Source organism: Pseudochaenichthys georgianus, chromosome 21 (assembly GCF_902827115.2).
Source record: "Pseudochaenichthys georgianus chromosome 21, fPseGeo1.2, whole genome shotgun sequence".
NCBI classification, from domain to species: Eukaryota; Metazoa; Chordata; class Actinopteri; order Perciformes; family Channichthyidae; genus Pseudochaenichthys; species Pseudochaenichthys georgianus.
Genome location: NC_047523.1, coordinates 24,047,946 through 24,075,295, shown reverse-complemented (window position 1 = coordinate 24,075,295; position 27,350 = coordinate 24,047,946). Strand labels below are relative to the sequence as shown.

At 41.0% G+C, this 27,350-nt stretch overlaps 2 protein-coding genes across 3 annotated transcripts in view; one reads left to right on the top strand and one right to left on the bottom strand.

Annotated features, from left to right (window-relative positions):
• The window catches only part of LOC117466457 (coiled-coil domain-containing protein 148-like), a 29,210-nt gene extending 26,688 nt beyond the window's left edge, over nt 1-2,522 (bottom strand). Inside the window, exons 1-3 of one of the 2 annotated variants that reach the window (XM_034109697.2) lie at nt 2,495-2,522; nt 1,911-1,971; nt 1,382-1,503 (exon numbers count right to left, since the gene is read on the bottom strand). In XM_034109697.2, the coding sequence (XP_033965588.1) occupies nt 1,382-1,503; nt 1,911-1,965 (177 nt within the window). In that variant the 5' untranslated portion in view covers nt 1,966-1,971; nt 2,495-2,522. Of the gene's footprint in view, nt 1-1,381; nt 1,504-1,910; nt 1,995-2,494 lie in introns of both variants that reach the window. The other variant, XM_034109698.2, reaches the window with a different exon arrangement.
• Nucleotides 2,523-2,694: 172 nt separating this feature from the next.
• The window catches only part of pkp4 (plakophilin 4), a 102,184-nt gene continuing 77,528 nt past the window's right edge, over nt 2,695-27,350 (top strand). Inside the window, exons 1-2 of the mRNA XM_034109693.2 lie at nt 2,695-2,848; nt 22,747-22,880. Coding sequence (XP_033965584.1) covers nt 22,752-22,880 — 129 coding nt within the window. The 5' untranslated portion in view covers nt 2,695-2,848; nt 22,747-22,751. The remainder of the gene's footprint in view (nt 2,849-22,746; nt 22,881-27,350) is intronic.

Here is a 27,350-nt window from a genome sequence, read left to right as displayed (position 1 = left end):
GTTCAAATCAAAAATACATGATTATAGCCACAAATGATGATGCTCCGTCAGAGTACCACAAAAACAAAATCTGTCGATCATAGAGATATTGAGTGAGTTCATGCCTCTCCCCAACATTTTGGCTTGTCAGAGTGAAGCACGGGTGTTAATAAAAACATTAATGATCCCTTGTTCTCTCTTTTTTTTGTATCGCTCAATACTAGGTGAACTCTTGGATTGTAGCAGAAGGTAGTGTAATGCAACGCACAAGAACACATTTTTGTTTCATAGTGGATATTTTCAGGACACTATTTTGTGTAAACATTTCTTCAGTATTCCAAAACTCAAATAAAACAGCAGTGTGTAAATGGAGTGCGCTATATAGTAAGTAAGAGGCAATTTTGCTCATAGCACAGGACCCTAAAACTGTAGCAGCCTAATGGAATTCATTCATAATTAATTTCATTATTTATACATGTGCTTATTGGGACAAGTCCAAATGTATTCAACGATAAAGGCACATTGTATGTTGACAACAATTAAATTAAAAGATATTATTTCTGTGTATTTGTAAATAACACAAAAACCAGAGCTGCTGAGAAAAAAATATATGATCAATCGGCAAAAAAAGGGTTTGAGTAACAATGCTGCTCGTCCTTTCACAATAATGATCCCCTTGAGCCGACTCATTTATTTACCCTCAATCACATCACCAACAGGATATGCTCAGAACGCCTTCCTTTCAGCAGGGCGACCCGATTTGTGAACATAGCCGTCTTATCTAGGTTATGCAGCGTGCTGGGTTGGAAGGAGCCACGGGCAACCATAATGATACTTAAAGGCTTCTGTCACAGTTTAACAATTAAAACACTGCAGGTCCAACAGCCATATCTCAATTGCCCAAAGCCTTAACTTTTTGCTGTACTCAGGGTTGGAAGACTATGAACTTCAATCCGTTTTGTAGAAACCCTGGGTGGGAATCCAAATGAATAGTCATGAGATCTGTAATGCTACTGTGTATGGTTGTGATATTACTGTTCTGTTTGATGTGGTTGGACAAACTATAAAGTGTATGCAATGCCTGTTGTCATATGGTATGAAATCCCTTAACAGTATGTGTTAAAGAGAGAGGAAAGAAAGGTAGACAAACACAAATAAATGGCACTATTTCCCACTATTGGAGACATGTTGTTTTATCACCTCACATTCAAATCTGTTTTTTGTCAGTTCAAGCTCTTCCTGTGGTGAATAATGAATAGGACTGTTTGCTATTATTGTGTTGTTGCCCATTCTTCTTCATTTGCTCTTGATTCAACATTTTATTAAATACAACAGGAATAGATTTTATAATAACAATGCTATTTCAAGCAGAGGCAGGATATTGATAATAACCAAATGTTACCTTTAATCCAATTAGATCAGACTCCAGGCGCTTGGCATCAACAATGGCTTGTAGTTTTTGGTATTCAGCCGGTTTGTACTTTGAGCTGCCAAGACCATTTTTCATCCGCAGTGTCAGTTTTTCTGCACGGATGAAAGCAAATGATGTGGCTGGATTAGGATCATTGGAATTGTTGAAAATCTCATCACTTTTAATGTCTGAAGTAAAGTCATTATGCTGACTTCAGCAAAGAAATACAAAGGAGGTGAAAACAGAGGAGCATCAGCGCTAATGGATTGGAGGGCTAATTTGAAAAATTACTGGAGGGGGGGGGTAACAGTGGGGCAAACTAACTGTGTCAGACAGTTTTTGAGCAGTTAATCTGTGAGTTAAAGAGGAAGGTGAATAAATACAAGCAATCAGAGGCATCAGAGACTTGACACCTGGGGAATTCAACACGGGGACATCAGGTCAAATCTGTTCAACGGATCAATGGGGCCACTGTGTCACAAGTCAGCAATATTTGAGGCCACAGTTTCTGCTGACTTACCCACATCTTCTGCTCTGTAGTTTGTAATGAATGTATTCCGATCCATTCCACTCATTTTTGCCTGCAAAATGAAGGAACAAATAACTGCTTTTATGTGAAAAATATAAAAGCTAAAACGAATTGCAATAAATAACATTTAAACGGCAGAGGTACCTGGCTTTAGTCAGGTTATTAAGGTATTCAAGACATTGCTAAATCCAATCCAGTGAAACAATTCAACTCAATAAAATGAAGTGGTAGTATGCCTTTAAAAATACTTCTTACTAAATTATTAAGAAAATAATTAATAATAATATGTTGCAGCCCTATAGTTCAAAAGTAATACTGGGGCACACAAATTAAACACCTTACAAACAGCCTGAGAGGTGTCACGGTGGAGCAGTTGTTTACCTATTCTGTCAGCTAGCTAATGCTAACAAAGTCTACAGTAAACTTAAAGTCAGACGAATTGAAATATTGAAAACATTAAACACAACGAAGTTTTACAGAGCCTCGTACTGCTTCTAAATTCAACTCACACGAAAAGAGTCAACTCTTTACTATGCGAGTAAAATAAACATTTAACCCACTAAACCCTAGTTTACCTTCTGTATCCCTCTGTATAGGGACAAAAAAAAATGTAACCAAGGAAACTATTATCTGTACTCCCATTGGTTAATTCAACACAGAGAACCTCCTATGGACCGCCCCCTACTCCTATTGTAACCAATCAGGAGTGTGCAGTGCTTTCCCACACTCCCACTGACGTCATGCACGCTCGTTTTGCCTGGGTTTGCTGGTGGAAGCGACCGAGGGTCTTCTTCTTCTTCACGACTATGGAGAAGCGTTTCACTCTTCCACATGCATGGGACTAAACGAGGGGACTTTACTGATGAAGTTACATTTTCCAATGTAGATCCTAGCCGCAGCTCAGCCAGCGGAACAACAGTCTCCCCAAGGTATTTATTATCTATTTGTTCCGCTCATTCGCTTACTGCAGAATAATTGGGGGGAAAACGTAGGGAAAAAATACACGCATCTGTGCGCAAGGCAGGAGGGTATGGACTGCTACGTGAACTCAGAAAGTCATGAATTCACTGTGTAAAGAAAGTGTTAGCTTTTTTGCGTACGTGTACGGCACGAGGTAAACTTATTTAGGCTTATACACAGCGGGAGTGCATCTAATACTACCTTAATCTTGATCTTGTGACCGAGGCATCGGCAACAACGCACACCTTTGAAGGACCTCATGCTGTAACCTCAATGCCAACCCGTAGGAATTTAAAACTCACCAGGCGGACAGACAGCAACTGTTTTAGTTGTTGCGTTACCACAAAAAGCTCACTTTTCTCTTAGCTCTTGAAACGGTATCGCTAAGAGGTGAAATAAAAGGCAGATGAGCTTTGAGTGTGGGAATCTGAGGAATGCGAGGTTGGAGAGGGGCGGAGATCCCGACTCTCTGCACCCGCAAGATAAGCTTACCTTTACTCTCACGTTCACTCGCTACATTCAGACTACGCCATATTTAATTACCCTAATCTGCATTTTAACAGGGGCGTTCCTTTAAAAACACCGTGACTGTAGGTTTCATAGCTTTTGGAATTGTACAAGACTAACCGTAAGGACAAGATGGACTTACATTAATTGCCCTGGAAGATAATCAAATAAATGGTCAAATTACCGTATATAATGCATTGGAGTGTATCATCATTCTTTTTGCCTTTTCTGTTAATCACCTAACTCACTCAGCATGTATAACCTATGATGTAGCACATGTCCATTATCTTGTCCCACTTTGGTTTAAAAGTAGGTCTGATTTAAAAGGCACACTAACTGTCTCACATACAACCATATGCATAAGTCTTCAACTCATGTTTTGCACCCAGTAGTTGTTTATTTGAACTGTCACTATAACCTTGGTGTGAGAAATGTCATTGAAAAGGGGATTAGAGAATTTACAATTTGGCACACTTTAATCACAGAGTGAAAACATGGATTATTCATTGTGTTACGTATCCCCTATTATCACATCAGAGATGCTGGGAGCAGTGCTTCATGCCATGCAGGTGTGGAAAGGTTATCTGTGTGCATCACTGATGTGACTGAGTGAACATCGTGCAAGTTTTTCCCCCAGCCAACAGTGGAAGTGCATATGGCGAATTAGATCATGAACTCTGTCTCTCAATCTCACACAGACACCTCGTGATTCACATTACAGCACAAGACTTAGTCTGCTACACAGCTGACATCCATGCAGGGTGGTTTACTGTGGAATTGAAAGAACATTGGTTTAAGAATACAATTCTCCTTCTGTTTTGTTTTTCATGCATTTTCTACATTCTAGTGACATCTCGTTTTGCACAAGGAGAGAGGTTTTCGCATATTCAGCCAACCCGTCACTTTCATTCGTCGTGTTTCTTATAACTCTAGAACTCTATAATACTTGTTTGTGAAAGCTTATTGATTATGCAGAAAGAAAACACATTATCTGCTCAAACAACAACTTGGTGCTTCAGTAGACAAAAACACAAACAGTTGCTAAAGTAATTTTGAGTTTTGGTGTGATTGTTTGACCCAGTCTTCATGGTGAGTTCTTTTCAATGGGAACTGACAACTGTTGAATAGTTTAGCGCCTTTTGTTGGACCTCGACCCCCTGGTAGTTTTTTTCACTCTAATTCTGGCCTGACATCAAGGCTTAAACCCTCCACCCCTATGTTACATGTCAGATTTGCTACAACCAAAGAAGTACACCTCCACTCTCTTAAGACAGGGAACATATTTCCAGTCTTTGCCTTTTCTGGAAACAAAAATGGTTATTTTCCTTGTGCAAGTGCATGCATGCTACAATTGAAGAAAAGTGCTGCATCAATCTCTTCCTTTAGCCAGTCAGGAGAAGATGCCTTGTGCACAATTACAATTAAAATTGCCCTAAAATGTAGCGATTTTAATGATATAACTATCCATAAAAAAAGCAGAATCTATATATGCGATGCTCTGACTGTGATGAATGACTGATTATGTTTCATTTAAGGTTTGCTGGCTAGTTAAAGGATTTGCATAACATTTCAATAGATTTGTGTTTAGAAATGTTTATTTTTGCCATTATGGTGTGGCTCCAGTGTAGGATGGTAATAATAGTTAATACTAGCAAGTTCTCATCAAATCCCACCCCACATACTGCAGCTTGTTTCCTACCACATTTGCATGGTGTGGTCAGAGAGTTTTCTCCTGCCTCCTATGAGAACAAACCACATGTAGTAGAGTAGGGGAATTTCCATTGTGAACCCATCAAATCTTTATTCTATCAATCGGGAGAACTAAAACAGCAAGCATATAAAACATGTTTTTAATATTTAAAGGTCCCATGACATGGACATTTCTACCGATCATAATTCCATTGTTGAGGTCTACTAGAATATATTTACATTGTTCCATGTTCCAAAATCACATTGGTTTCTCATACAGCATTTATGTATAGCATGTGTATTCACTCTGTCCTAAATGGCTTGTTGGAGCTCCTGCCCCCCCTCCCTATGAGCCCAGTGTGCTCTGATTGGTCAGCTCGCCCACTCTGTTGTGATGAGTCCACCACCGTTACAGCGGAACATCAGTGTTTATGTGTTACAATGGCGTTAGCAACCAGAAAATGACACCAGTAATGAGAAACAGATGAGAAGGCTGCGTGGGGTCTGGGTGCCGTGTTGGCGGGACGCCGTGTTGGCGGGACGTTGCGGGGCTAGCTGCTCCGCCCTTTGAGGCTCCAGGAGCGGACAGTGTGAGGTGGATTACTGGTGTCATTTCCTGGTTGCTGCGTGGGGTCAGCGAGACACCGCAGAACTCAGCCTGAGCACACGCATACACTCACAGCCAGGCTGTTCGCCACACACTCACAGCCTGAGAAAAGATAAGGCTGAGTGAGTGTGTGTGCCGGCGAAAGCGCGGCTGAGAGTGTGTGTGTGTGTGTGTGTGTGTGTGTGTGTGTGTGGAGCTGCTCCACGAATTGGTCCATTTGGTCATCGTTACGTCACTGTGACCAGGAAGAAAAAAATGGAAAAAGATACATCTCCAACGAGGCGTTCTGGGGCAGCATAGACAGGTCTTTTCTGTGTTAGAGTTTTACTCGCTACAGGGTGTACTTTGAGGGTTTGTGACTTTGCAGACCGTTTACATGCATAAAAAGCTACATAACACACAAGGGGACGTGTAATAACCGTAAAAGCATGACACGGGACCTTTAAGATTAAATACAGTATTACTATGGAAGATTCCAAGCTTAATTGTTAATGTATAAAAAGCTATTTGACTATCATATGTAAAAATCATTTAATTAAAAAAGCATATTTCCTGTATTCAGCGTTGGAATGGCTTGTGTGGATAAGCCTTGACATGTGCGGCTGCTGGCTGATTGTTGATCTAACTAGATATGTAGATAGATTCCTGAAAGAGCCCCAGATTTCAAGCTTTGGTTGGAAACCCGGACAGCTTTTGATAATACAGAACACAAAGCATGTCAGCGCTTTTAGAGATTAGCCGCACAATAGATTTTTGTCCTGTAAAATAGCCTTCCATACACCCGACATGCTGAGTCTGAAAGACTGCCCCTCGTCAGTGTCTGCTATGTGGACACAGCAACGAAGGGACCCAGCTTTTCCACTGGGGTTCGCTCCACATGCGGCCTTCAACAAGAGTCTTACTGCAAACTCATTGCTTGAACAATCCCATCTATCTAAGACTATGTTGCAGCAGAATTACCTTAACACGGCACACAATACCTTGTTGAATATTTCAAGGAGCTACTCACATTATATATATACCCCAGGCGAAAGCTCTCTCTTTACTGATGGTATAAGAGGAGTGGTGCAGGAGTTCATACTCAATGAGCAGCACCCCTAAAAACATTAATGTAGCTTTTATAGTCATAACAACATGTAAAACATACAGCATAATTGTACAAAAGTCAGCCATCTTTCAAACTCAGTTTCTGTTTAAAAAAGAAACACTTGTCGATTTTGCTATGGCGGAAACTAGAGATTATAATTGACATTGTTGATTTTATGTGTTGACTATTTTGGTTTATTTGATTATTTTTGTTCCCCAGCGTTGTTGTTGTACGTCAGGCTTGAACGATTAGTCAAACACATTTTATGTCAATGCTTATTAACTTTATTGATTTATTGTTTCTGCACACAAGCTACAAACATGTGCGCTTTTTGTTTTAGCTTGTTTGTGGGATCAGGTATCATCCCAGAGTGGTATGTGAGGTTACCCGGTGGCTGAAGGTGGAAGCATCTCCCCAACGTCAGGTTACATACATTCAAGTGATCACGAGGTCTACGCCTGTAGTCCCCCAGACTACAACTGAAAATTGAAACAATCTGTTTTACTGCTTCTATCAAACTCAGCCAAGTGGAAGAACATTCACTTTTAAGATGTTATGACATTTCAAAGTCTGCTTCAAAGTACGATAGAAGGGCAGTTGATGACATTGGAAATAAAGTGCAGTTCAAGCACATGACATTTAAAATGGCATTGTATATCCTGAGCTTTGCATTTGATTGTGGAGGTATGAGGGAGATGTGGGCTGTGTCATTTTTCTTTCTCTTTCAGAGTAACGATGAAGTGATTACATCAAAGCTGGAAATCCTGTAGCCTAAAGGCAATGGTGCTCAGATTGATACTTCAAGAAGCATGACGCTGCTCTCAAGTTTTCTTAACTTCTGAACAAAGCTTTGTTAGCAGGTCTACCCAGAGGAAGCAGAGAAATATCACTGCATAGCGCTTGTCTAATGAATGTCTAAAGTGTTGATGTTTGAAAAGACTATAGCCTCTTTCACACTTTGTAAATTACTGGGATAACCTTTTTAAAAAAAAAACGCTCGTGACGTTGACTATTCCACACATTGGCACTACATTCAGGAATAATCTCTGTCTTGCACCTTTTTACACATGACATGGCAATGCCAGAATAGATGGGACATCGGACAGTCTAGCTAGCAGAAGGCGTTAACGCAACATTGCATACAACTGCCATATTACTAAACTGAATCGATCCCTGCTCCCATTCACACATGATTCTATACAGGAAATGTTTCTGAACATTTCAGGGCTGGACTGCATGTGTAAAAGGTGCTTTAAATACGTCAATGCTACCAGATTACAAACCCAGCCAACCAGTTAAAGGGCTCATTCTCGTCTCACGAAGAACTGTTTTTCTGGCACTCTCCTTTTACATGCACCAGTAACCCTAAACAATGCCGGAGCCCACTTGGGATGGACATTCCCTCCCAGGTGCTCAAACATCATTCAAGTTTTCCAGCTGTAGCCGAAATACTCCTAGCAGTCCTGGGGGAAATAAAAAAAATACTCGTGTACTCGCATATTTTGTGGCTCCATGATGATGAACAGCATATTGTATGTCATACATTGAACATACGACATTTGCAGAAATATCTCTGTGTGTGACAAATTCTAGACAATAGCACAAAAAAAGCATGCGTACCTCTGCACTACTGCAAAGTCATACACGTCCTTGCTGAATCATTCAACTATAAAGGGGAATTTATTTTCTGATTTGGGGTTGTGATTTATTTTTCCAATTAAATCCTCTTTGATAGAATATCCATATGGTGCCATGCCATCTAACAGACACTCAACAATCCTTAAAGTCTGCAGTGACATTGCTGTTGGATATATTTACTTAAATGAGTATGTGTATGAGTCCCACAACATTTTGTTATGCCTAAAAAAGAGAAAAAGTATACCCTTATGTTTATTCACCTGACGGAGAAGTCATTGTTTTAAAAGGCCAGTAGGTGCTGGTTGGCTGAACTGACATTTAACCACATTTCTTTCTCTCTTTTTGCGTTATGGTTCAATGTAGGGCTGGACGATTTTTTCGGTTTTCACGATTAATTTGCATTTTTACTTTCCTAAGGTTTGTGAAATGGCTGAACCGAAAAATCGCGATTTTAAAACATTTCTAGACTCCGCAGATTTGTTTTGCTTTAAGGGACTCCGTAGTAGCTTACTCTCTCACGTTCCAGAATGCGCACAAAACTCAGCCACATTGCCTGTGACTCCCCGATCTGCAGCTCTGCCCGATCTGCTGTTGTTATGCTGTGTTCGTTGTTGAGCATAACAGAGGACTCAGACATTGTACATTACATATATAACTAAACACGCCTTTTCTCCTCCTTATCTCTTTCATGACTTTTCATTTAATATGGTTTTGAACGCTGTAATCAATACTCAAGACAGGAAAAACTTCACGGCTGGTTTCATTTCTGGTAGTTCCGGATGTTGTCTCATGCTACCCACGTCTGTAAACAAACGTATTCAAATAAACTGTACCTTCATTTAATATTCAGCAATACTAATATCTCGACGTCTATACAGTAGTTGTAGTGTTGAAATCAGTAAGTTTCGGTGTGCAATACTCCGTGTCATATCGCTACTAAATTCACCTCTATAGTAAATGGTATATTAGCCACATGCTAAATGCTAACCGGAGATGAAGGATTTTCAGAATAAAAGCTTAACAACTGCGCACGAGAACTTCTGGTTTTTCAGTATAAAACAGCATTTAAACTGACGGTATGTTTAAGGTACTTTATGCCATCAAAAACATTGATTTTAATTTATAACACTGTGCGCATGTGCAGAGCTGCAGATCGGGAAGTCACATAGCCTACTACAATCACATTCACCGCTTCACCGACAGATGTACCATAAAAATGTCCACGAACACAGATGAAGAACTAATTCCTAAAAAAGGTGCTACTTCAGTTGTATGGAAGTGGTTCGGGTACAAGCGGTCATACATATAACAAACAACTGTTCTGTGTAAGGTCTGTAGAAAGACAACTTCCTAGAAAGTTAAAGGGATGTTATTTTGTTTGAGGGTATTTTTGTATTATTCATTTCATTATCATTATTTATTATTTGTTGTATTTCATTTTACAAGTTTTTTTCAGGGATGGCCTACAAGAGATTTTTTTTTCAGTTTGATTTAAAAAAGATCTTTGCACATTAATGACAACCAAGTGCCGTGGTGCTGTTTTTATTTTATTTTTTTTATTCTTGAACAACTGATTTGTTCACATAGGTCTAGACTACTTGGTAATCTCATTTATTTGTATTGTGTTAATAAAGAAAATATGTATTTACATTTTGCCTTGGTCTGGTTTGTTTAGAAAAAAACAGAAACAAATCGAGGTTTAAATCGAAAATTGTCCATTAGTTAGAAAAAAAATCGAGATTTTATTTTTAGGCCAAATCGCCCAGCCCTAGTTCAATGCATGTCAATGTCCTCTGCCCTGGTGGTAAAGGTACCGGAATAGGAATTTATTTGTATACATTTCACTAGGGATGCACGATAATTATCGGCCCGATAATTATCGGTCCGATATTAGGAATTATGACGTCATCCCGATAAACCCGATAACAGTATTAATAGTCCCGATAATATACAATATATTTTTTGGGTAAAAAAAAAGAAAAAAATACTGCAGTGTGGGTGGATTGGGATGAGGGGCGCTTGTTTTTCACTCGGCTCCTCCCGTTTTGCCAGTACTGTGGTATTAGTGGTTTAGGAAGAGGGGAGTTCTTCACAAATCCAGCGCTCCCTAATACTTCGAACCTGATCAGTCACCTGAAACATCGCCATCGCTACGATGGTGTGTTAAAAGCGTACAAAGACAATAATACAATACAGTGTGTGTGCGTGCGTGCAACTCAAGGCATATGCTCGAACCGGAGCTGCCTGGAAGCTGCAATCATGTTCATGTATCCGTGCTGAGTGTGCTGACTTTTCGTACAATGTCCCGCTGTCTGGCTTCATGCATAAAGTCAAGTGCTCGGCGCAGTTGTGGCGAAATGTCGCTCCTCTGTTTTCATTTAAACAGCTCCTTATATCCGTTAGCGCAGCTAGCTAGCACCAGATGCTAACAACAACAATGCACGTAAGGTCTCTCTCTCGCTCGCTCGGGCCACACATACACACACCCTCCCGGTCCTCCAGATGGCCAGTCGGTGCCTGCCGGTGAGCGTGGAAGTGTGGTCTGCCACAAGCGGGCGGCAGGAGCGGGGCTGTCAGCATCAGCTTGCAGATGGCATTTTAAACTCGATGCGCTCTGAAACTACGGGGCGGCCGAGGAAAAAATAATAGTGGCGTAATTTTTTTTTTATTATCGGTCTTGATAAGCAGAAGTTATCGGTATCGGTTTCAAAAAACCAATATCGTGCATCCCTACATTTCACTTATTGAGGTTCTTCGAGGTTAATTCACCCTCAACGTTTTATTCCTGAAGATATTCTCTTCCTTTCAATTTAAATGCAGATGGCAGTGCATGACATTAAGGATGTTGGGAGATGGTCCTGTTGGCCATCTAAGCTAATTTACAGATGGCCCTGAGCCCAATAGAGATTGCCCTGAAAAATGCGCGCGGACTAAATGGCACGAAGGGTTTGGGGGGCCTCCGTCCCCCTAGAAAATTAAGATTTTTGCAGGTCTTAGATACTGTCTGGTGCATTCTCTAGACTGAATTATAAGATGAACCACCACAATATTATATTGTACAATATCAATTTTATTCTTCATTTCACTTGATTTTTTGTTCTTGTTTGTGTTTGCTCGCTTGCATGCCCTGCATAGCTATAAGAAACACTTAAGTTGTTGGTCAAGACACTTTCCATCTGATGAAGGCAAATGCCTTCCCAGATGGAAAAAAGTAGAAAACATTACATTCAGTTATAACTGCCAAAACAAACATTATTTATATTTACACTATTATGGCCCCTGTTAAAAATGTTTGTAATGTTATCTACTGTAAGTTGGTCGAACGAATGCCTCCTCATCTGGAAGCTGACCGAGCAGACCCGAGCAGCAGTCGAGAGGAGCCGAGCGCATCCACGAAGCACACAAAATGGCGACGTCAGAGTTTCAGTTGCGCCACTTATGTGACAGACAAGAAGAGTACGTGACAGACAAGAATAGTCAATTCTAATGTCCAACACTTAATGTGGAGAAAGAGATGTCCTGTATGGGTTGATTGTGCGTTGATCTGTTGGTAATGCCTCGGGGTTCCGGTGAGCATGTAAACAAATGCAGAATGCTGCGCTATACTTTGTGGCCTCACCCGGTTGCATAGCGACGCTTATTGTTTAAACTACCTAAACTAGTTATAGGCTAGATATGTTTAGTTTCACTGTCGGGTCACTCATTACTGGATCCGCGAGCTGCATGATACTGGCATAATAGATTGCCCGATCGGGCAACCAGCAGGTGAGGCTTCATTGCCCGAGCTAAATACTAGATGGCCCCGGGCCATCGGGCAGTCCTTAATGTCGAGCCCTGGCAGATGGTTTTATTGTTAAAAGTGTTGCAGTAGATTACCCTCTTCTTTAACACAAACTACAGTCAAGAATGTTTTCAAGAGAGCGGAAAAATGTGGATATCTTTAGAGCCTGAAGCTGGTTAGAATGAAGAGCTAATGGTTTTGTGTCAATATAAAAAGGTTATTTCTTTACATCAGCAAATGTAGAAACGCTACAGTGATTTCCAGTACAAATTATTTGGGGGATGAAAACTTTTAATTGCTTAGATTGTCAGGTTTGGTTCACAAAGTTTATCTCATAAGATAAGATAAGACTTTATTCATCCCGAAGGAAATTGTTGTTCCAGAGTAACAAAATACAATAAACACAATAAACATAGCAGAAAAAGAGCAATTAAACATCCACAGACAACATGAAACATAGAAACATAGATGGTCACACAATCAATGCAATCATTATTAGCAGTATTTAGTAGTGCAAAAATTAAAACGTAGTGGCAGTTACGTAATTGCACGTTATCATAGCATTATTAATAATAATACTAATAATAATATAATATTGCACATAGTTATATATATATATAGCAGCGAGTGTATTGCAATGATGTTAATTATATTGATATGTATATTGCACATAGTGTTGGTGTGTAAGTTCTCAGTGCCCTTTACTTAGGGGTGAAGAGTTAAAGAGTTTGATTGCCACTGGGAGGAAAGACCTCCTGTGGCGCTGTGTGGTGGTTATCGGTGATCTCAGTCTGTGGCTGAAAGTGCTCCGGTAGGAAACCAGTGTGGCATGCAGGGGGTGAGACCCGTTGTCCAGAATGCCGAGGAGTTTCCTCAGCATTCTCCCCTCCGACACCACTGCCAACGACTCCTGATCCACTCCCAGGACAGAGCCTGCTCTCCTGATGAGATTCTTGAGTCTGTTGGCATCAGCTGTCTTCACCCCGCTGCCCCAACACACTACAGCAAAGAAGATCACACTGGAGACCACCGAGTCATAAAACATCTGCAACATAGTGCTGCAGACGTTGAAGCACCTGAGTCTCCTGAGGAAATACAGGCGACTCTGGCCTTTCTTATATAGGGCCTCAGTGTTTTTACTCCAGTCCAGTTTATTGTCTATGTGGACACCCAGGAACTTGTAGCTGTCCACAATGTCCACATCCATGCCCACGATGGTAATTGGGCTTGGGGCGGTACTCCGCTTCCTGAAGTCAACCACTAGCTCCTTGGTTTTTGTGACGTTGAGCTGCAGATGGTTCTGACCGCACCACTCCACAAAACTGTCCACCACACTCCTGTACTCAGCTTCCTGATCTCTGATGATACAGCCCACAATGGCAGAGTCATCTGAGAATTTCTGCAGATGGCAGGACTGTGAGCAGTGTCTGAAGTCTGATGTATAGACTGTGAACAGGAAGGGAGAGAGGACCGTGCCCTGAGGAGCGCCCGTGCTGCTCAATATAATGTCAGAGGTGTTATTCTGTAGCTTCACGTACTGTGGCCGAGCTGTGAGATAGTTGGTTATCCAGCTCACCAGTGGAGCATCCACCTGCATGTCCAGTAGCGGCTTACTGCTGAGCAGGGCAGGTCTGATGGTATTGAAAGCACTGGAAAAGTCAAAAAATTACTCTCACAGTGCTGCCTGCCTTCTCAAGGTGTGTGTGTGTGTGTACTCTGTGCAGCAGGAAGATGATGGCGTCCTCCACTCCAATACGAGGTTGATATGCAAACTGCAGGGGGTCTAGTGATGGTGCGACCACTGTACTGTACTGTGTGTTTAAGGACCAGCCTCTCCAGCGACTTCATGGCATGTGATGTCAAAGCCACCGGTCTGTAGTCACTGTGTGTGCGCTCAAATGTGTTATAACTTTTAATAGGCTACAAAATTATTCTTGTTCAAGTTGAAAAGCGTTATTTGCTGCTTTGGCTTTTTACACATACTGCAGATGTTTTGACAAACTGCCAGGGATGTTAGAAGTTGCTCATGTATAAAAAATGATATGTATGTTATAGAGACGAATATATGTATGACATTGGGATTAGTTTGAGCCATAATCTACTAGGGCTACTCAATTAATCGTATTTTAATTGCAATTACGATTTTGGCTCGCAACGATTATGAAAACAGCATAATCGAAATAAAACGATTATTTATTTTATTTTATTTCTATTTTTTTTTTTTTTTAATATTGGTTTTTCAGTTGAATTATACTTAAAGTTCAGGGTAATCAACTGTTAAAAACATACTGTTCACATTTTCAATAAATGGATGTTTTCAAAGTAAATGGATAATCGTTTTTAATAATCGTGATATCAATTATTGTCTCAAATAATCGAGATTATGATTTTTGCCATAATCGTGCAGCCCTATAATCTACTATCCTCAATTGGTTTTGCCTATATCCATATTACGCACACATAGTTGAGCTATATGGCTGTATTTTGTCACATGTTTAACATCGGGAATGTAGCTAAGAATATGTCCATGACCTTTTAGACTCGTAAAAATAATTGTATAAAACCTGCTGTAAACAGAAACTTGTTTTGGGGTTGAGTAGATACCATTGAGCTCCTTTCCATAAGGGGAGCACAAGTAGGCATGGACCAAAGTGAAATGGATAGTGGTCATATTAATAATCTTTATTTCTCCCAAAGCCCAAAGTGTTCATTAATAGATTGAGGTGTATGTATGGCAGTAAATGAAAAAGCCACCATTCTTTTAAATGTGCCCTTTTTATGAAAGGGCAGTCAGCTAGGCTATATTTATACAATGCATAGCTTTGTGATTGATCATCTCTCGCTGTAATCAGTCAATAGAAGATGCTGAGTGAGCCGTTATTCCCCATGCGAATGACACCTTACACTGCCAGAGCCAGGACTCTGCCAATAGCTGGACATGTGTTATGCTAATGTTCTTTTTCAACTTTTCCCGTTCGGAGGATCTCTGTATTTCTGTCATACATTACATCTTAACATGCTCATTTGATGACCATCTGATATACTCAGCAGTGGGAAAACGTTTGGCACAGCAAATGAAGTGCGTATGGTTGATAAAACTGCAGCAATGATTAAACACATTTTTAACTGAACTGTTAAATGAGGTTAAGTATTAAACGTCCCAATCCATGATCACATCATTGTATTCCACTTCAATTAGCTTGGTGCATAAAGTCTACTGTTACACTTGTCTTGTGCCACATCTGCTACACAAAGAGTGAGTTCATTACATTGTCCTCTCTAGAGATGTAGTATTATGCTGTAATTCCTTTTAGGGAAGCATTGCTGCAGCTTCAGACGTGTTTGCGTTGTAATTGTATGCAGAAGGCATTCAGGTTTTAATTGCATTCACCTGACAACAGGATAAAGCATGTCTGTCAGAGCATAAACTCTGATTCTATTTAATGGATTTACATGCAGTCACAATCATTTATGTCGTCTTCTGTCACAGCATATTGCTGCTGGTGACATGTTGGAAACAGCTGATGGGACTTCAGTCAAGCTGCTCTGCTCCCTATTAGTTGAGGTATTGTTGTGCGGAAATAATGTAGAGGGTGAATAATCATTGTAGGAAGTTATTCATGGGAAGTTGGTCCTCTGTTTTTACAGCTACACAATGCAAACATGGATTATTTGCTCTCCAGTCATCTTCCCGGTTGAGTAAACATATCTTGCAAGATAAAGTGCAGCTCAGGGAGTATTCATGCGGCGTGTGGCATTACTTTGTGTGCTGTATAATAATGACTGTTTCCTGCCTTTACTCAGAGGCAGGCCCTGCCCTGTGGATACACATGCTCAGATAGGCCTCCGTTCATTGCAACATTTGTGGGGGTTAGGTTCAAGGTGTGAGGTAGGCATGGGTGCAGCCTCTGAGTGCTTTGTAAAGATTAGAGAAGGTGGAGGACAAGATGCTGTCGGGCTATTGTCTCAACTCTATTTAGCCTCAAACTTCTCACCGTGGTTAATCCTATATCAACAGAAGAACAGGTATGTGTCTATTTAAAGGAGGATACATCATTCTCTGTTGCCCGTTCAGGGTAATGATTGATAGATGGATTGTGTGTGCATAAGAGACTGTTTCTACTCTGGAAAGAAAAGATTCTTTTGCTGTTGGGTGTGTCGATATGAGCAACACATTTTTCAGTAGTTTAAATGAGAAGAAAGTGAAACATCTGGGGATCTAATAATAACTTTTTGTGTTTTGCTGCTGGCAAGTTCATCATGGGATTGGAGAGAATTTGTCATCCTCCTCAAAATAATTTTCACACAAGGTCACAAGCCACTTAATAATAAGTCCGGCACTTTTTAGGTTAATCAGTGACGTGCAGTATGTGCAGGACCAATGGTGTCATTGTGTTACCCAATTTTATTTGTTTGCCCGTCAAAATGTCCGTTAAAGTTTCAATCTTCCGGACAAAATGAGAAAAGTGCCGGTCAAAGGTCTTCTTTGTTATTTATTGAGCTTTAAAACAAATTGATATGATTCGATATTAAACAAACTAATTATAGTAGATGAACTATTCAAAAGTGTACAGTATAATTTACAATAACACGGGAACAATAAACGGAGCGCTCTCTCCTTCTCCTGACAGGCCGCCAGTATCATGCAGCTCGCGGATCCAGTAATGAGTGACCCGACAGTGAAACTAAACTTATCTATAACTAGTTTAGGTAGTTTGAGAGGTAATTAAAATAGCTACGTGTGATATTCTAACCTGAAGTGTGTGTTTTGTTCCGCTGACCGCTGTAGGTCATCATGCAGAGCTGCGTGTCGACTCGTCAGCAGCAGCTGATCTCTCTCTCCCGTCAGATTAGACTTCACTCGCGTTTATGTCCATATCGATCAGATCCAGCTAGTTCTAGCTAATATGACTACCTGCTTATTAAAAGACACCTAAACAATAAGTGTCGCTATGCAACCGGGTGAGGCCACAAAGTATAGCGCAGCATTATGCATTTGTTTACATGCCCACCGGAACCCCGAGGCATTACCAACAGATCAACGCACAATCAACCCATACAGGACATCTCTTTCTCCACATTAAGTGTTAGACATTAGAGTTGACTATTCTTGTCTGTCACATACTATTCGTGTCTGTCACATAAGTGGCGCAACTGATGCGGTATTGCGCTAAAGGGAAATAATTTTGACCGGACATTTTGACCGGAGATATTTAGATTTGCTGGTCTTCAGCATATTTTACCGGTCATAGTCCGGTAATTGCCGGCTAACGGAACTCTGCAGGGATTTCAGAAAAATGGTTTCAGAATGTTCTAATGCTGAAAACGTTATGCTGCTGTCCTGAATGTTTTTGGACCGTATACGAAAGGGTTTGGTTTAGAAGGTTCTACTTCTGTCTACATCTCGGGGACTGAAATATATTTGTGTTCATATTGAATTCTGATCAATTATACTGGACCACAAATGTTAGTTTAATTCAATGAAGTAAATGCAGTGTGAAAGACGCAATTAAGCATAGTGGGTCTTTGGGGATGTCGTTATAGCTGCTAAGAGATTAGAAATGGGACTGTATATCTCCCCACAAAGCTTGTATTCTACAAAATGCTGCTCGGTCACTCTAGATAAGTGCTAAGGGATAACTTATGTGTCACAGGGGCCTGAGAACATGCGGGTTTTCATTACAAATACTCCAGATGGATCAAATGGCTGAAAACCTGCACCACGCCTCATGATTGTTCGTCTTAGATATATGTATATCACGCATGCACTTTGTTTGACCACCTTGCTAGTTGCTTGTTACAGACATCCAGAGGGGTGCATACGCTGAAAGCTTACAAGTCTTGGGCTGTAAAATATTTATAAGCTTCTGTACAAAATGTTACTCTTATACATAGGGTTAGGGTTAGGAACTCAACTCAAAATATGGAACTCAAAACTAGTTTTAAGTAGAGGGTAATACCCGTTTACTTGTTTTGGTCCTAAAAAAGAGGTTAAGTAACCTTTTAACCAAACGCTTTAGCTCAGCAAGAACAATTATCATTTGCAGTGCTGCCTCCGCTGAAATAGAAATTTCGGCTAATTTACAATAATTTCTCAGTTTATCTTCATTTATATGGCTGAATGTCTGTGAAATTGTGTCATTCAGCCTCCTGAAGAAAGTTCTTCTTCTCTGCTGATTGACACATGATCTTTTAAGTTGCACTTCTTGAAATAAAAGTGAGATATAAAAGAATGCATCAGTCAGGGATCTGTATGGATCCCAAAGCAACTGCAGTGTGTAACACCATCAGTGTGTAACACCACCAGTGTGTAACACCACCAGTGTGTAACACCATCAGTGTGTAACACCACCAGTGTGTAACACCACCAGTGTGTAACACCACCAGCAGGCAAGCCTAATACAAACTTGACAGTTTTAGTTTCTGAAAGTTGTTTTTAAATATTGCTGATAAAAGTCTATATTGCTAAAGGTAACTTATCAAATCAATTGGTGTGTGTGCAAAGTGCAGCAACATGAAAGGAAACATAGTAACTCATAGAGGTTTACCCTTCCAAATTCCAGAGTCCAAAATACGGCTAAAACCGAAACTTTAATAAATGGTAGGGTGTTTCAGATACACACAGTAAAGGAAACTGTGTGCCTCCCTCTATAAAATCCCAACCTCTCACCACACCATCAATCCAAATGCTCTTAACAGAAAAGCACACTATTCTTCAGGGTTAAGAATAACAAATCACTCATACACTTAAATATGCAGTCTTGGCATAAAATATGCCCTTGGAGAAAAGTGTGCGCATCGGTCCAGCTGAATGTAAACACAGGTCTTACAATAACCGTGTTACTATGGTGCATATAGATTAACATATCCTCTGTCTTTTTGCTCTAACCTGATTCCTCCCAGTAACCTGGTTTCCTGTATGCCTATAAAAGTAGCCTGTGTAACAGCTGATAATATATTTGCTGCTGCAGTGCTCCTAGGGGAAGGTGACACAAGGCACAGGTGGCTTTCAGAGGGATTAGAGAATGGATGAATTCATGTCTGTAGGTGGAAGTGATGCAAGAAGGCAGTATTTGAATCTGGGACAGTAGATCTCACTAAAGCAACATTCCGCTTCAGAAACATGATCTTCCATTTCAGTTTGACACTTTAACAGAACTGGTCAGAATTTAAAACACATTGCACTACAGCTTCCATCTACCCTCTCTTCCTTTACTCATGATCTACATTTAATCTGGGAGAAGGCAAGTCACGGAAAGAAGGATTATGTAAGAAGCTCGGAGGAGTGGCTGTAGACTGAGGTCAGTAGATCAGATCATGTGATCTGACGAGTCGGGGTGGGGTCAGGCTAAGACGTGTGTTGGCAGACTTGGCATTGAGGGTAATAATACTCTAAAGGGGAGATTTAGCTTTGACTAGAAAGAGTGTCCACTCAAAGGAGTTCAGATTGTTGCGTGTTGTTAGACCGATCTGTCACTGAAAGAGATTGTTCAAAATGATCAGGTTTGTTTTACTTTTGGCGACATTCAAAGCCATGCAGTGTTTATTTTCTGCTTAGTGTGGGGAAATAACCTTAATGCTAATAATTAGACACTAGGTTACCTCATTGTTTAGACCAGGATGAGGTCATCTTTACTCTATGAGAACCACGCAGTGCGCTCCCTAGGCATTCACCTAATGACAGCCTTGAAAAGCTGCTCAGATTGGGCCTGTTACCTCCTTCCCAGTCTTGTGCATGTGCTTAAAACTTTACATGATACCAACGTTTTTAACCGGGAGGAAGTTCAGCGATGTTATTTTTCCCTTCGGCATTTGGAGGGAAACTTTAAGAGAAATGTTGAAGAACCAGTCAGCCGTGTGCCTATAAAGCCAGGGTAGTTTGGCAGCTACATCATTGCCTTCACTCCAATCTCATGGCTGCTGAGAACTCTAGGATAAACAGAGAAATCTTTGTGGACCAGATATAATGGGGAATTTCAAAGGTAGGCTCACATAGACATTGCAATTTATCTTTGCTAAATGGTTTATTTAAAAAAGGTTATCTTTACTGTTTATATTCTGTGGTTTCTGTGTGTTTTTTCTATTTCTTACAGCCTGCTTAGTGCAAACTGCAATTTTCTGCTGTTTAGACTGCTGAGAAATGTTTTATTTTGAACAAATTATATGCGTAGATTTATTTATTTTTTAAACGCTAGGAAGTCATCTTTTCGATGGATGGCTCATTTTGTATAATACTGAAGGGTTATGGAAAGGTGAAGCACGATAAGGCCCATTTAATACTTAATCGGTGGTGATTTACATGACAAAAACTGTCTTCCAAAGCTGCACACCTCTCTTTGTCCTTCTGTGAGTAGACGGAGAGAGAAGGCAGAAAGTATTTTGTCCACCCCGACCGGGTTGGCAACTTCTGTCAGCCTAAAATGTGCACCGAGCCAGTCCTTACTGTGTTGTTCTCTTAGTGTTTTTGTAAAAGTCAGGGAGGAGGAGTTCTGTCAAATCGAAACAGCTTTACCCGTTTCCTGTCGCCTGTTTTTCTGGGAATCTAGAGCCATGTCCTTGATTCAAAGGCTGCAGTGGAAGTGGGAGGGAGTCGGGCTGTGTGTTGCAACACTACGAATGAGCAGGATAGGAATTCGGGAGACTGACAGGGGAATACATGGAATATCCTGTGTGGACTAACATACTTAGGTGTAGTGAACCTTATCTGTCATTTAACACCAGGGCTGGCACATGACCCCGTTCAGCTCAGACACCTTGAAATGCTCACGCTGCCTTGGTGACAGACTCCCAGAATACTTCAGGGTCACATATCGCCAAAAAGTCTGTTGGACCTCCCACATACTTCCTACCCCCCCCTCCAAAATGTCATCGCTGGCCAAAACTTTTGTGTTCTCACTGTAAACAACCCTACCAGCTCACACAAACTGGCTGTCAGCCTAAGCTAAATGATTCCTTACTTATGTGTGTGTGTGTGTGTGTGTGTGTGTGTGTGTGTGTGTGTGTGTGTGTGTGTGTGTGTGTGTGTGTGTGTGTGTGTGTGTGTGTGTGTGTGTGTGTGTGTGTGTGTGTGTGTGTGTGTGTGTGTGTGTGTGTGTGTGTGTGTGTGTGTGTGTGTGTGTGTGTTGTGTGTGTGTGTGTGTGTGTGTGTGTGTGGTGTGTGTGTGTGTGTGTGTGTGTGTGTGTGTGTGTGTGTGTGTGTGTGTGTGTGTGTGTGTGTGTGTGTGTGTGTGTGTGTGTGTGTGTGTGTGTGTTGTGTGTGTGTGTGTGTGTGTGTGTGTGTGTGTGTGTGTGTGTGTTGTGCAGCAGTCTGATACAAGTAGGGGAGCGCTTTTACATGACATCAAATTACCCTGTAACCTTTTTAAAATGTCTGTCAGCACAAAATATACTTATTCAGTTAAGCTACCTTTATATTAAGTCTTTCTTTTACCCCGAGGCTGCCATTATGGAATAGGAGGACTTGGAAGGAGCATTTTCCTGCAGCAGGGCTTTTTCTTAGATTTCCATAAGGGTTATTTCATGGTGGTTTTAGCCTATACACATCCTCTTCATATATCACTACACACTTATCACCATGACTGCATTCTGTGTGGTTCAGTTAAGTACAGCATGGAGATCAAGATATATGTGTAGGAATGTAGAGTTGGAATATGTCCTTATGTTTGTATCTTGACGATGACAGTGGCAGTGGATCTCTAAGGCAGTAAAAGTCATAGTACATACAATCCCTGTCTCCCTGAAGCCACATACCTTCTTTGTTATTAGCCCCTATTGTTTTTGTCTGCTGTTGCAGCCCTGAGCGATGAGTCCGCTGTCTGGCTCAACAGGCTTCTTCTAGTAAATATGGATCCACCTCGAGCAGCGTTCCCTTGAAACTGTCCCTGTCAACAGATATAATGAGACCATAACTATTTGTTCTGCTTTCTCATTTAAATCCTGGGAGCCAGAGAAACATGGACACCTTGTCCCATTCGCTGGGCTGCTTTTTTCCCCTTTACATTTGTCTCATGGGTCTGCTCTTCCTATCATCCTCCCTTCGGTATTTCTTACAACAAACACATATAGTATTCATTATCTGTGCAGTGTGCACACATAGGATTGTATTTTGAGGCAGCTTTTGCATTGCTTGGATTTTTATTGCATTATTGTGTGTCTTCACCAGGATCGTCAGCCTTCGTTCTGTTTGTGTTGTGTTTTCTTATTTGACTGTATTACATACACAGAGGATCATTTCACTTGTGCGTTGTCTCAAGGCAATATGGCTCCGAGTTGCACTGTCACAGACGTGAAATATTGACAGTCTCTTTCTCTTTGAGCCATATGGCATGTGTGGGTGTGTGTTTGTGTATTGCTTGCAGTGTTGTGTGACCATTGATAGTCACTTCACTACATCACTCGCCTGTATGAATCAGGGAGTGGTTGACTCAGATGTGTATTTGCGAGTGGAGTGTGCTTGCACTCGTCTGTGCACAGTCTGGTATGTGTACAAGAGTGTGTTCTTTTTTTCTCTTTTTTCTGAAGCGTGCTTTTGGTGACCAGTGTGTGCTTGTCCAAACAGGAGGAATGCCAGCTCCTGAGCAGAGCCCAGTGACAGAGGAGGGGCTTCTGTTGACCATCCGCGACAGTTCAACTGGCCGCAACATGGAGCCTGACAACACTGCCAACAATATCCTGGCCTCCGTCAAAGAACAGGTAAAGTGTTTCTTCTATATACTGTACCCCACTATGACCCTGTTCATTCATGTAACATCTCTCATACTGCAGTGATACATGTTTTACGAACTGTTTATGTACAGGGATATTTATAGAAGGCTAAATTGTCCGGTGACTCACATTGTACTAAAAAGAAATGCACTGGTATGTGGAAATTCATATTAGTGCCACACACCCTGTTGTCACTGTAATTGTACAGCTTACCTCTACGGCGGTCAAAAGTAGAATATTGTCCTTTCATTGCACGTGGGATGAGTGAAAGATTTTTGTTTAAAGCAGAACCTGAGTTTGCGCTGGGATTTCTTTACCTTTTTGTTTTATTCCTGAGGTGGAATAAGGTTGACTAGGGTCCATTGTTTGTTTATTGCCTGCAGTCGTGGCCTGGCTTACATCAGTGCTCAACCAGGAAAAAGTTTCTTGCAGGGTTGGTGAGCCTGTGGAGGGACATGCCCTCTGAGTTACTCAATCTCTGCCTTCACTCTGTGATTCATCCACACTGTCTTTTGTTACATATGCACACTCCCTTATGCTCTCTTTATTTACTCTAGCACTCCATTCTTAACCCATTTAATCCCACATTTTTCCCAGACATGAAAATATCCAAATCTTGTGTCATTAGTAACCCTTTGAAAAAATCAATCATTGTTTTTAAAAGAACTCATGGAAAAGTAGTTGAAATGTTATGTTTTATGGCCGGTCACAATTGTGACCGGTGGGATTATGTGTTGCCGTGAAAATACATATATTGAATCAGCATACTTCTCCAATGCAGTCATCCAAATTTGTATACATCCCAGCCTAGTTATCTACACATTTATAACTCTGTCACTGGCAATCCCCATCAAATTCTAGTTAGACTTTTTACACATCAAATTTCCTGATACAACACCAATATGAACAACCATCAACGTTTTTCAACATTTCTATTTTAGTGGAACATGTATTGAAACATTAATATTATACATCTGTTGTAAAATTTGAACTTTTACTTTAGTGCAATATTTGTAACATTGTCATTCTGATATTTTAGTGCAACATTCACAAACAACTGTACAGTATAATGCCCTTTCTACTGTCCATGCTACATCTTGAAGCACTCAATGTGCAGTGGTGCTTTGCATTTCTCACATGAATAGGTAGTGCGTTTGTCACAGTGACGACATCTCTGGAACCGATGCATCGTGTTGATTGGCCAGTGAGATGATTTGTCATATCTTGCCTGATGTTCAACAGTAGCTGCCAGCAGAGATCTCCTGCCCTGGCTCAGTAGTTTTGTGCCAAACTTTTGCACAAGTGACTGCGCCACTATCCTTGAGAAGGTGAACAGATCAATGGTCCTTAGGGTTGGGTACCGAGAACCGGTTCCGGTTCGGTACCGGTTCCAACATTTCAATTCCAACGGCATCATTTAGAAATGTGAATTTCGGTTCCGCTTTTCGATGACTGAGGAAATGTTTCTCGCCGCTCTCCGTAGCCTACTGTATGACTGCGGGGGGGGGGGGGGGGGGGGAAATGTAGCGGTGTACCCATTGATATATATAAACCATAGATATAAACACGTGTTTATATCATAGGTTTATATATATCTATGGTTGTACCCATGGTTGTACCCTATGGTTGTACCTACACTTCCTACAGCGTAACCTGAGACCAGGGCCGGCCCGTCGCACTGGCGTTATAGATGTTCACCTAGGGCGCCAGATCTGTGGAGGCGCTGCGCTGACAGCTCTGAAAAAAAAAAAAATGTTTTGACCATTGGTGCTCATCCTAATTTTCGGCCTTGATGTAACAACATTCATTATTAAGTAAATGTAACACCCTTTTCATCCCGGTTACACTTTTCATTTGCCCTGTACGATGGGCGCTGTAAGTGATGAAAATGGGGGATGTTGGCTTATCTGGCAACCGCAGCTCACAGCCAAAGTGCGAGTGAGCGTGGGAGCGAGCGAGGGAGAAAGGGAGGGTGCACCGGTACGCGCTGTTGTTATTAGCATCTGGTGCTAGCTGCTCTAACAGATATTAGAAGAAGATGTTTCTACAATGATGTGGAGGGAGAGTCCTCTCCAGTCAGACTGAGGCTGATAACTACAGCTCAGTGAGGTAAAGGACTCTGAGTGTTTAGATAGTTCACTTTAGTCTAAGTTATCTCATGCCCCTTTCACACCAGCGCCTTTTCAGCTCCGGCTCGGAGCTAGAGCCTGAAAAGCGCCGGGTTTTCCAGTTCACACCGGAGCTGCGCCGGCTCTTAGCTCCGGAATCCGCTTCATTTCCAGCTCCAAAAAATTGTCGGTCCAGAGGCAAGAGCTTTAGAGCTAAGAGGCGACGTCGCTTACGTCTCTGTTACGTCGAGGCGTGCAGGAAACTAAACCCACCTCCCATGGGTCGACTGTCATGCCTGCCTACAAGCAGTAGTGCCTATAAACACACTTTATAAAGTCAGGCAACACTAACCAGGCTTCGTGTGATTCTGTTTATTTGTGCCTTACTTTGACCATCCGTTCGCTGTTATCGATCATTGTGGAGAGAGGCAGACGTGTTGTTTTGTATTATTGCAGCTATCGGATGCAAGTAGTCAGTTTAGCTTCGGTTGCTATGCTAACATCACCCATTTTATACCAGAGAAACTTTCATAACAGCGTTGTGATACCAAACCGTGTCAATTCAGACTGACACACATTCACTTAGGCTAAGGGAACTGGGGATATGCATCAGCTGCTTGTGTGAGTCGGACAGTGAATACTTTAGAGCGGCCGCTGCAGTGTGAGCTAACGGGGAGAATAAACTCCTGTTGAAGAGCAGCCAGCACTGCAGCGGTCGGTAAATGCTGCAGAAACACATTAATAAACAATGAACCACGGCACTCTGGAGAAAGGTATAAGGTTGGAGAAGTCGTTATTCAATTTATTCTGGCTTCGTGTGAATAAAAGCAACACCAAAACAAACTACCATAGGGCAGGCATTTCATAAAGGGGCTCCTTATGAAAAGAGTAGCAAACAGTGGAAAGACATAACTGACGCGGTGGCGTTTTATGTTTTTCCCTTCAGTTATTCTAAAATCTTTTATTACACTTCAAGTCTACTCTAAAGTTTACATTTTAATTGTTTGGCACTGACTTTTCCTCATTGATGTTTTATGTTTTATGTTTATTGATGTTCACTGCTCACTTGTTCATTCAGGGATTCATTTCTGAAATAAAACCAGCTTGAAATGCTATTTTGGTCTGTTACTCCTTTTTGTTTTAGTTTCTGTTACCTTGTAGGTGCTTGTACTGTTAAGTAACTTGAAAAATAACCATAATAACCGACATGAAAAAATGTCGTGATATATATATCGTCTATCGTGATACTGCTTGAAAATATTGTGATAACATATTTTTCAATATCGCCCACCCCTAGATGTAAGTATTGTTTATTAAGCAGGGTATAGAAAGTACATTATTGAAATGAAAATACTATTTATTTACTTTTACAAACAGTGAGCCGCTGGGCAGCTGCAGCATGTGTATTGCAGGACATGTGTAAGCGTGCAAGCGTCTTTGAGTTGTAGAAAAGTGCTAGGCCTATAGGCTATAAATATAATGTATTATTATTATTAGGCCTATGTGTTGGACATGTGTGGTTGGACTCTGTCTCACAGGCAGGTTGCAGTGTAACATCAGAGGAGACTGGGCCAATTGTACATTCTCAAACTGCACCACTTGGAACTAACTAAACAATGCAGAGATTATTTCTATATAATTTTATTCAATAACTGTAAGAAATTCAACAGTATGAAGTGATTTGTAAATAAGAATACAGATTTGACTTAATGTTTTAATAAATATATTTTTCTCCCAGTTTGTCATGGGACTTATTTTTACCCTCTCAAAGAACTGGAATCGAGAACCGAAAATAACCGGAATCGAAAAGCAGAACCGGAATCGTTAAAATCCAAACGATACCCAACCCTATGTATGATGCAGTAAAATGTTACAGCTCACTTACGTTAGCGGTGTCGTAAAAACCGTGGGAAAGTGTAAAATACAATGGCGAAGAAGAAGATTCCAGTGGCCCCAATTTTTGTCCATTCTGGACAAGTGAAAAATGTATTCGGACAAGTAAATTGCCAAACTCACTTGTCCATGGACAAGTACTCTCTAAAAACTTTTTCTCACACTGACATGACGTGTTTGAGTTAATTTGCCTACTTAATATCGCAAGTCCTAGCTGGGGGCAAATTGGGATTAATAGATTTTCCTCATTATTAATGATGATGTTAATTTCCCTCTGTGACATCTCATATACTTCTTTCCCCCCTGAAAGACAATTCATTAGAGCTGCAGTTAAAAGATAATCACCAGAAAACACATTTGATTCATTTAAAATAAGCTCGGGGCTTGCTGCGGGAAAGTGGCTATTGTTTACACGAGTAAGGAAGGAAGGAGGGAGCACCTGTCGATGTCACTTCCT